Genomic DNA, 9167 nt, shown 5'->3' with positions numbered 1-9167 from the left:
GGGTGGGCTGGGAGTGACGTACCCCTCCAGCATCCCCCCAGCAGGGTCCAGTCCTCTTGCTTGCACTGAGACCCCCATGGACACGTCCCAAAGCCCTGCAGAAGCAGTGGGACTGAAGGGGGACAGCGGCTCCTGGTCCCCTCCAGCTGCCGCTGCCTGGAGGCAGCACACACAGCCCCCCTGCCACATTGTGCCACCCCGTCCACCCCAGCGCACCCCTGGCTGGCAGCCCAGTTCAGCTGGCACGTGGCACCACTGGCTGGGCTTCAGCTGGGCAGCTGTGTCCATAACCAGCCCAGCACGGACCCTCAGCCAGCCAGCATCCTCCCCTGGAGGGGCAGCCCCTGCCAGCTGGGGGGGACAGAGGGCACGGCCAGGCATGGCCGTGGGCATCGCATGCTGCCATGCCAGCAGGGAAAACAGACACGGCCAGAGCCAGCCCCTGCGGGTGCCATCCCCCAGATAAGTACCGCGGGTGACAGGAGCTCCTCCACCTAGACATTAGTTTTGTGTTAAACAGCCAAGGATGGAGGGCTCCACATCAGCCATCCAGGCTCGGCGGAGTGCCTGGGGCCCTGGTGTTACTGGTGTTAGTGGTGTTAGCTGGGCCGTTGCTCCTGGGGAGGGTGCAAGGGACCTCTGCTCTTCCCCGCTGGCCATGAGTGGTCCTAGCAGGGTGACAGAGATGGAGGTGCCCCCTCCTCTGCCCCCACGTAGGAGCCCCTTGGCTTCCCATATGCCAGGGAGAACCCATCCATGCAACTGGGCTGTGCTGGTGGAGCCAGAGACAATCCTAGCCTGCAGAAGGGAGGTCAAGCTTCCCCAGTTCTGCTGTCTTCTCCGGGCAGAGAAACTATCTTCCACCATAAGCTCAGAGAAGAGGCAAAACCTGAACAAGGACCCCTCCAAATCCAAGAAGCTGGGTCCAAGCAGGTCTGACAGGTCCCTGGCAGGACTGCTGCTCACCCATCAGCCCAGCAGGGGACAGGGCTCCCTGCTCTTCAGCTGCTCTCTTCAGGAACTTGACCTGGGATGGGGAAGCCCATCTTGGTCTGGTCCAGCCTGTTCCTGGGGCTGGGGCTGATGCAGCTGGCATGGGTCTCCAGTGTGCAAGTTGCTCTCTGGAGGAATTGCAAGAAGTTTTCCTGGACAGAGGCCTCTGAGACAGAAAGACAGAGCTCCTGGCCCAGCGGCCGGTTGAGACAGCTGCGCCGGAGCCGGGCCAGCTCCTCCCGGATCTGGCGGTTCAGCAGCCCGTAAAAGAAGGGATTGATGGCAAAGGAGGAGTAGGCAATCCAGGTGACCACCATCTCCCCGTGCCCACTGCCCACCATGCCAGTGGTGACTGAGGAGTGCAAGTGGAAAGCGAAGAAGGGCAGCCAACAGCACAAGAACTGTCCTACAATGAGGACCAAGGTGAGGATGGCCTTGTTGCTTCCCAAAAAGCGCTCTGGCATCAGCCTGGGCAGTGGCAGGTTCCTGGTGGTGATGATGGTCACTTGGCTAGCAATGGAGTCGGATCGGTGTCTCGGTGCAGCTGCCTGTGCTGGCATGGGCACGTGCTGCAGCGATGCCATCCGGGCCACACGGTAGACACTGCAGTAGACAGCAAAGATGATGATGGTGGGCAGGACGAAGCAGACAATGCTGAAGATGATCACAAAAACCTTCTTGTGGGCCCCAGGGCTCCAGTAGACTGTGCAGCGGCTGGCACTGGTGGCCCCATTGCCTTGAGGCCAGCCCACCAGTGCCAAGACAGTGATGAGAACAGACTTGACCCAAATGAAGATCACTCCGGCCACTGCCAGTCTGATGGTCATCTTGACCTCATACCTCATGGGGTGGACGATGTAGTAGTACCGCTCCACGCTGATGATGGAGATGGTGAGGATGGAGGCACTGATGAAGCAGACATTTAGGAATATCAAGGCCTGGCATTCGGCAATGCTGTAGATCACTCTGTTGAAGCAGGAGGAGCTGGAGATGATCCCCAGGGGCATGAGGAAAATGGCAGAGAGGAGGTCAACCACGCAGAGGTGGCAGACGAAGATGAACTTCCTGAGAAGGGGGGTTTTGAGAATGACGACCATCACCACGGTGTTGGCCACCAGAGCCGTGAGGGTGAGGAGGACCATGCAGAGGAGGCCCACCACCTCCTGGGCAATGGACTGCTCAGGGACGGAGAGTGGCTCTAGGCTGTCTGTGGTGTTCCGCCCCATTCGGCTCGCCATCCCCCCGAGGGCTAACCCAGCAGATCCGGTGCCGGGGCAGTAAGGGCTCTTCTCCTGCGCCCCTTAGAGTGAAACCCCGCCGCAACCATGGCCACTGTCTTCTCCTTGCCTGTTGGGGATGGGAGCAGGGCATGAAGGAGAAGGACCAAAACGAGGAAGAGCCACAGAGAAACCTGGAGATGGCCTGAACCCCCCGCCCCGAGGTGCTGGAGCAGGGAGAGGCTCCAGTGAGGTCACGGCACTGTGCCTAGCCCCGGGCTGGCACCCGGCCTGTCCCCAGCCCGGCCAGGGGCGGCACTGCCGGGGCCTGCGGGCACCCGTGCCAGGCTGGCGCCTCGTCCCCCCGCCCCAGCCGCACCACCTCGCCCCGAGGAGGGACTGCACCGGCCCGCCTGCCCCAGCCCTGCTCATTGCTCCAGCTGCGAGGCACCCCTGGGTGGGTGGGGGGACCCAGCGCACCTTTGCTCCCGGGCAGGTGGGTGCCGCTCCCCTCCTCACCGGGGATCCTTCTTGCCGGCGTCGCTCCCGCAGCAGAAAGGCGGCTGCCGGGCCCCGCGCGAGGCCGCGCTCCCCCTTCCCCGTGCCCGTCACCCGCTCGTCATCCTGTTTGCCTGCGGCCCGCCAGCTGCGGATGGCACCAGCTGTCACTCCCGGGCGCTGCCTGCGCTGCCTGCGCTGCCTGCACTCGTGGCGGTCCCACGGGGACGGCTGCTGGGTCCTAGCAGCCAGCGTGGGCTCAGGAAGGGGGGACCGGGGTCCCCGAGCCCTGCGCCCCCTCCGAGGGCAGCCACCCACTGCGCCAGGCCTGGTTCCTCCGCAAGGAGAGCCGCCAGCTCGGGGACAGACCCACAGGCGGGTCTGCGGCATCCCCTCCCCACCGGCACGCGGATGCTCTGGAGCATCCATGGGGCATTGGGGTAGCACAGCCGGGAGCTGCCCTTCCCCAGCACCCCGGGGACCCGGACGCGTGCTTGGGGGGCACACCGGAGCGCGGAGAGGGACCTGGCACGGGTGCCGGGCTGTGGTCGGGCAGCAGGCCCGGCACCCAGCATGGCAGCGGAGGGAGGTCAGGCGTTCACCCTCCGGACGGACGGATGAGCTCCTCCACACCCAGGCAGGGCAGCGCATCTTGCTCGTCCTCCGTAGCTCCGATGCCGCGGTGATGGGCACAAGCCACATGCCTTGCTAAGCTGAGGAGGGCGCCTGGCTGGCAAAGGCACCAGCTTTCACCTGCAGGCTGCCAGCACCAGACAGCCACAACAGGCTGCAGCCCCTCCAGAGCCACCCGCCACCGTCCCTGCAGGGACCCACCGCCACCCTTCCCTGCTCCGCACCCTCCTCGCCGGCGGAGAGCCGGCGGGAGAGCGCCGGCGCTGCTCTGTATAAGGCACGGTGTGGTTATTCACGGTCAAAGCAGGCTCTGTCCCCACACCAGCCTGTCCCTTGCCAAGCCCCAGGTGGGGTGGCTGGAAAGTCCAAACCGGTGCTCCAGTGTCCTGGTTTCAGCTGGGATAGAGTTAATTTTCTTCCTAATAGCTGGTACAGTGCTGCGTTTTGGATTTAGGATGAGAAAAATGCTGATAACACACTGATATTTTTAGTTGTTGCTAAGTAGTTGTAGTGCTTATACGAAGTCAAGGACTTTTCAGCTCCCCATTGCTCTGCCATCGGGGAGGTGCAGAAGCAGCTGGGAGGAGGCACAGCCAGGACACTGGCCCAGCCTGGCCAGAGGGATATTCCCCACCGTATAACCTCGTGCTCAGTATATAAAATTGGAGTTGGCCGAGGGGTGGGAATTGCTGCTCAGGGATGGGTTATTGATCACCGTGTGATAAGCAATTGTTGCATTGTGCGTCACTTGCTTTTGTATATTCCTTTATCAGTAACATTATTATTATTATTATTATTTTCTCTTTCTTTGCTGTTGTATTAAACTGTTATTCTCTCAGCTCATGAGGTTGTTTTTTCCAATTCTCTTCCCCATCCCACCTGCGGAGGCCGGGGCGAGCGAGCGGCTGCGCGGTGCGTAGTTGCTGGCTGGGGCTGAACTGCGACATCCGGGCTGGTGGGCGTCAGCCGCTGGTGCTGGGAGGGGGACGCAGGGTGCCCGGGCACCCTCAGAACTGGAGCTGGACAAGGTAGCGGATCCGGCACTGGCTTTCCTGGTAGATGAGGTACTCGCTCTGGATGAAGGAGGAGTCCTTGTAGGTGGGCATGGGGATGGGCTTGCCCTGGCACACTAGCACCTTCTTGCCATCCAGCAGCACCTCCTTGTCCTGTGCCGGATCTGGGCGAGAAGACACACCCCACCACCTCGTCAAGCCCAAGATCTGGCCTCTCTCTCCCCACCCTGTGTCCACCCCAGGCCCACACACCCCACACCCACTCCTGCTCCAGGCTCACCCGGCTCCGTCCGGCCGCAGGCCAGCACGCTGTCATAGCCAGTGGGCGGCTGGCACAGCGTGGGGTTGTCGCAGGTGATGCGGTAGGGCTTGCCCAGGGCCACCTCTGTCAGGAACATGATGCCAATCTTCTGGGACGTGTAGCCCACTGCCATGGGAGAAGGGGATGGGGATGATGGCACCAGCCCTGGAGTTCCCGTCTGGTTGTGCCTAGGTCACCCCGGCAGGCAAGGACTGGCTGCCATGGCAGGGAAGGCGCTTGGCATGCCAAGCAACCACCTGACAGCGGGTATGTGAAGGCAGACGGGCTCCCAGAAACTCTGTGGGCCCGGGACCCTCACCGTAGGAGGCTGACTTGCTGTTCTCGGAGGCGAAGTAGATGCCCTTGCCCACGCGCCCGCCCGAGTGGGGCATGATGCGCAGCCCGCTCTTCAGGATGGCCGCGATCACTGCCACGTTGGTGCCGTGCCAAAGCAGGCGCCGGTGCTCCAGGTGGTCGTGGGCTCTGAAGCGCTCGTCCTGGAGAGATGCAGAGCTAAGGGCTGTCCACAGATGGAGACGTGGGTGCCCAGGGGTGGGGGACTGCCACCCAACCTCCCCGGTCCAACCCCAGTGCCAGGCTGGAAGGCACCCACTCCCCTAGTGGGTGCTCCTTTGGCCCTGGCCAGCTGGGCTCAAGCGCCCCTGGGTGGAGATGCCCGGAGCTCTAATGCAGACAAAGCTCCACCCTGGGGTGCAACCAGGGGTTTTGCACTGCGGGACAGGCATAAGCAGCCCCTTCTTCTCACCTCACCATCTCGGGCCACCTGCCAGATGTTGAGGATGCGGAATTTGTGCCCAGTCTGTGTCACGTAGTTTTGGATCAGCTGCCAGGGAGGGAGGCAGGAAAGCGGTGTCACTGCAAGCAGCCATCCCAGCAATGCCAACCGTCCCCCTGGGGCAGCGGGGACCTTTGGGGTGCCCACAGGCCTAGCACGGTTGCTCCCGATCACAGGGCACCGTGGCACAAGGGGCACCTGGTATTCCTGGGAAGCCGGGTCCAGCAGGGAAAGCTGGCAGCAGAGCAGGGCATAATCCTGATCCAGTGGATGGATGACTTCCTCCACCTCCTCCTCCTTCAGTTTCTGCGCCTGCAGGCTCTGTGCCAGCTCGATGTCGGCCAGCACCTGGCAGGCACAGACCGGGGACATTCTCACCCCGGTGCTGGGCACCATGCTGGGGGGACCGGGGCAAGCCCAGCCCCCTGCCAGCACCCTCCTGCCCCACAGGCAGGAGCCCTCCTTGGGAAGGGATGCCACCCGCCGGGTGCCCCCACATCTCACCAACAGCATGTCCTTCTTGGCACGCAGCAGGTCGTGGGAGTTGATGGGGGGTGGCCGCGCCCGCCCAAAGTTATGGGGGACGATGGTGTAGAAGCGAGAGGAGAGGTCCTCCAGGCGGGCAGGCTGGGGGGGCTGCTCCTGCAGTGCTGCCTCCAGCTCCTCCAGCACCTCGAAGCCCCTCGCCATCTGCTGCTTGCTCAGCTTCCCCAGCGGCATCTTCTTCACATCTGGCCGGGGGGACAGGGGAGGGTGCAGGTGAACCCATCCGCCCCACTTGCCCCACAGCTACTTCCAGTAACCTCCAGCATCACTGCGGGCACACGCGGGCACCTGGCATGAGGGGTCCGCAGTCCCACCAGCTGCTGGGCTGTCAGCGGCGACGCTCTAAAATCCACTGGCACCTCTGTCCCATTCTCCTCCCCACCTGCACCCCCCTGGCCGCAGCCCCCAGGCCCACCCCATGCCACCCATCACCTCCTACCGATATTCATGGTCTGCATGGCATCCCGGAACATGTCACTGCTGAAGATGAGGGACACCAGGTCCTGCGTGGCTTTGTCTAAGGTGCAAGGCAGCACCCGCTGCTTGCAGACCTTGTCCCCGTCCACACCATCCACCTGCAGACCCCCAATGTCACTGCGCTGCCTGCGAGCCCATGGGAGGCTGCAGGGACCCGGCACCGCGGCTGCCCGTCTCAGTGGGGAGAGCCTGGCCCCTGGGCAGCAGAGCGGTGGGCAGGTGCTGCCAACGCTTCCCATGACCGATGCCACCCAGATGCCCGTGGTTCTCGCTTGGGATGCCCTCCTGCTCCATCTCAACCCATTATCCCCAATTCTCTGCCCACGGGTTGTTTCAGCTCACACCCGAGACCCCTCCCAAATCCCACCTCATCACGCTGACCCACTTGGAAGTCCCGGTGCCCAGTGGGTTAGGGGCGGGATGTGAGGACCACCCTGCCGTGGTGACACCCCGGCTGCCCGGCACACTCACCCTGAGGGCCACCTCCTGCCCGGCCCCTGGCTGCACCTCGATGAGCGTGTACTTCCCCGGCTGGGCCACGAAGTTCTCCCTCGCCTCCCATCTGTTCTTGGTCTTCTCCTGAAACTTCTTCTCAAAGTCCTTCTTGGCGGCCTCCAGGGAGGCGGAGGGCATGAGCTTGGACTGGCCCACCTCCCCCTGGCAGCAGACAGCAGCAGTCAAGACCCCCCCTGCACCCCTGCTCCACCAGCCCCACGCTGGGAGGAGCAACCTGGGAGCAGGGGGGCTGCGACGGGGAGGGCTGCGGGGGCACTGAGCAGGAACATGCCAAGACACTAGCACCAGGCCTGGGGGTCCCTCCAGCTCGGGGATACACCCCAGGACTCCTTTCCGGGGTGTCACGTTCACTGTCACCGCAGTGGCAAGGTTCCACGTCCCCCGACCAGGCTGAGCCCGTTGTGTGGGGACAAGTCCCTGAAGCCCCCAACAAGGGGCTATAGCAGAGCCACTCAGTTGCTCATTTTGGGACTGGGAACAAGGGACGGGGACCACCATGTTCATCCCCAACCTTTGGGGGTCCCAAGGCAGGGTGGGGACAGCCGGGCGGACACGGATGAGCGGTGCTGGGGCGGACTCACCACGCGGCCCCAGCGGCTCCAGACGCTGTAGGCACCATTGTGCTCGAGGAGCTGGATGATGTAGAATTTGTTGTTGTTGGCGCTGATGTTGGTCTGGTTCAGGGTGCAGTTGTAGTCCTCGTAGACCTATAGCGAGCAGCACAGCCTGGGCTGGCGCCTGGGCAGCGTTTGGGGATGGGGGGGGGAGAGCTGTCCCAGTGGGGACGCAGTGGGGTCTGCAAGGAAAATTGGGGCTGCCCCTGTGTCAGCAGGGCAGGGGCTACCCTCGGACTCCCCCCATCCCTCCTGCCCATGTACCCCATCCCAGCCCCTCGGGTACCCCAGCCCTGCTCTCACCCGGGCACCCGGCGCCGTGCTCAGGGGGCACGGCTCATCAATGGTGGCGGGGGGCTTCTCCGTGGGGGCAGTTTTCAGAGCCACCAAGGTGGAGCTCCAGGCATCATCCTCCTCTCCCTGCTTTGCTTTCTTGCCCCTGCCACCGGGCTGCTTCGGGGGGGACGCACAGCGCTTGGAGGCCATGGCTGCGCCACGCCTGTGGGGCCAGCGCAGACTTAATCTCGCAGCAAAACCCTCGGGGAGAGCAGAGCGGGAGGCGGGAGATGCTGAGCTGTCCTTCCAGGAAAGTCTGGCCTGGCTGTGCCTCGCTTTCCCGGCACCTCCAGCCCACAGCTGGGCTGAGGGGGGGATGGGACCTCTCCCACCGAAATGTCTCAGCCTTGCCCCTCTGCTCGGGGTGGGGGGCAGAGCCCCTCGGCACCCTCCAGCCCCCAAGGGAGCCCAAAGGGGAGGCACAGCCCAGTGATGAGGAGCTGAGGGGGAGCACGGCGGGGGCACGGCCGCTGGCGCAGCAAACTCAGGTCAGAAGAGCTGGAAGAGGACGAGGGTCTGCCGGGGGGGACGTGTCAGCCTGGAGAGCCCTGCCTGCCCCCACCACACCTCACCAGGGACCCCCAACCCACAAGAGTGTGTCCCCAAGGCTCCCCTAAGCCCTGTGCCCCCAGGGGCGTACAGGAGAGGAAAGCATGCAATGACACCCCTCCAAACATGCAATTCCCTTCCCTGCCGAGTCCCCCCAAGTCCAGCGAAGGGGTGCAGCACCCCGCAGGGCAAGGGTGTGGTGCTTTGATTGGGGCACAGGGGGGTCCCAGGCAGCCCCTCATCTCCTGTGCCCCCCTGGTCCCAGCCAAGCAGGGGGTGCAGGGGGCAGCGGGGCGGGGAGCGTCATGTCCTACCTGCTCCCGCTGCCTGAGGCCAGCGAGCCCAGCGCCAGGCACCTCCACTCCTTGACAAGGAACCTTTGGGCAGGTGGGGCAGCCCTAGGCAAGAGCAGGCAGCGGCCAGGGATGACAGCAGAAACAGCTGTCACGTCCTCGGGTAGCGCATGCACCCTGTGCCAGTGCCTGCCCCCCGCCTGCCCCTCTGCCTGCCTGCCAGGAGGGTCCCCAGCCAAGGGGTGACCCTGCCCGCTGGCTGCCCCTCCAGCCAGGCCCCCTCCGCCATGCTCTGGGACAGAGAAAACAGCCTTGAAAGGTTAAAGTCTGCATCATTTTGCATGTTCAATCTCCTTTCTTGGCTCCCTGCCAAACAGGCAGGGCT

At 63.8% G+C, this 9167-nt stretch overlaps 3 protein-coding genes across 3 annotated transcripts in view; 1 reads left to right on the top strand and 2 right to left on the bottom strand.

The window, feature by feature from the left end:
* Positions 1-939, top strand: part of ABHD14B (abhydrolase domain containing 14B) — a gene marked incomplete at both ends in the record, with an annotated part of 2268 nt that extends 1329 nt beyond the window's left edge. Inside the window, one exon of the mRNA XM_082004608.1 lies at positions 849-939. Coding sequence (XP_081860734.1) covers positions 849-939 — 91 coding nt within the window. The remainder of the gene's footprint in view (positions 1-848) is intronic.
* A 62-nt stretch (positions 940-1001) lies between these two features.
* Positions 1002-2552, bottom strand: LOC309408547 (putative G-protein coupled receptor; the record flags this gene model as incomplete). Its single annotated transcript, XM_082004412.1, has 1 exon — positions 1002-2552. The coding sequence occupies exon 1, from the start codon at positions 2229-2231 to the stop codon at positions 1002-1004; it is 1230 nt and encodes a 409-aa protein (XP_081860538.1). The 5' UTR covers positions 2232-2552.
* A 1476-nt stretch (positions 2553-4028) lies between these two features.
* On the bottom strand, positions 4029-8090 carry PARP3 (poly(ADP-ribose) polymerase family member 3; the record flags this gene model as incomplete). The annotated part of the gene is made up of 10 exons (XM_082004858.1): positions 4029-4518; positions 4635-4781; positions 4975-5152; positions 5422-5499; positions 5650-5799; positions 5956-6182; positions 6437-6572; positions 6946-7131; positions 7572-7697; positions 7908-8090. 10 exons carry the CDS (start codon positions 8088-8090, stop codon positions 4349-4351), a joined length of 1581 nt encoding a protein of 526 aa, XP_081860984.1. The 3' UTR covers positions 4029-4348.
* Between the last annotated feature and the right edge of the window lie 1077 nt (positions 8091-9167).

Source organism: Phaethon aethereus (genome assembly GCF_964289735.1).
Source record: "Phaethon aethereus genome assembly, chromosome: 11".
NCBI classification, from domain to species: Eukaryota; Metazoa; Chordata; class Aves; order Phaethontiformes; family Phaethontidae; genus Phaethon; species Phaethon aethereus.
The sequence above is the reverse complement of the archived record's forward strand: the minus strand, read 5'-3'. Positions and strand labels throughout refer to the sequence as shown.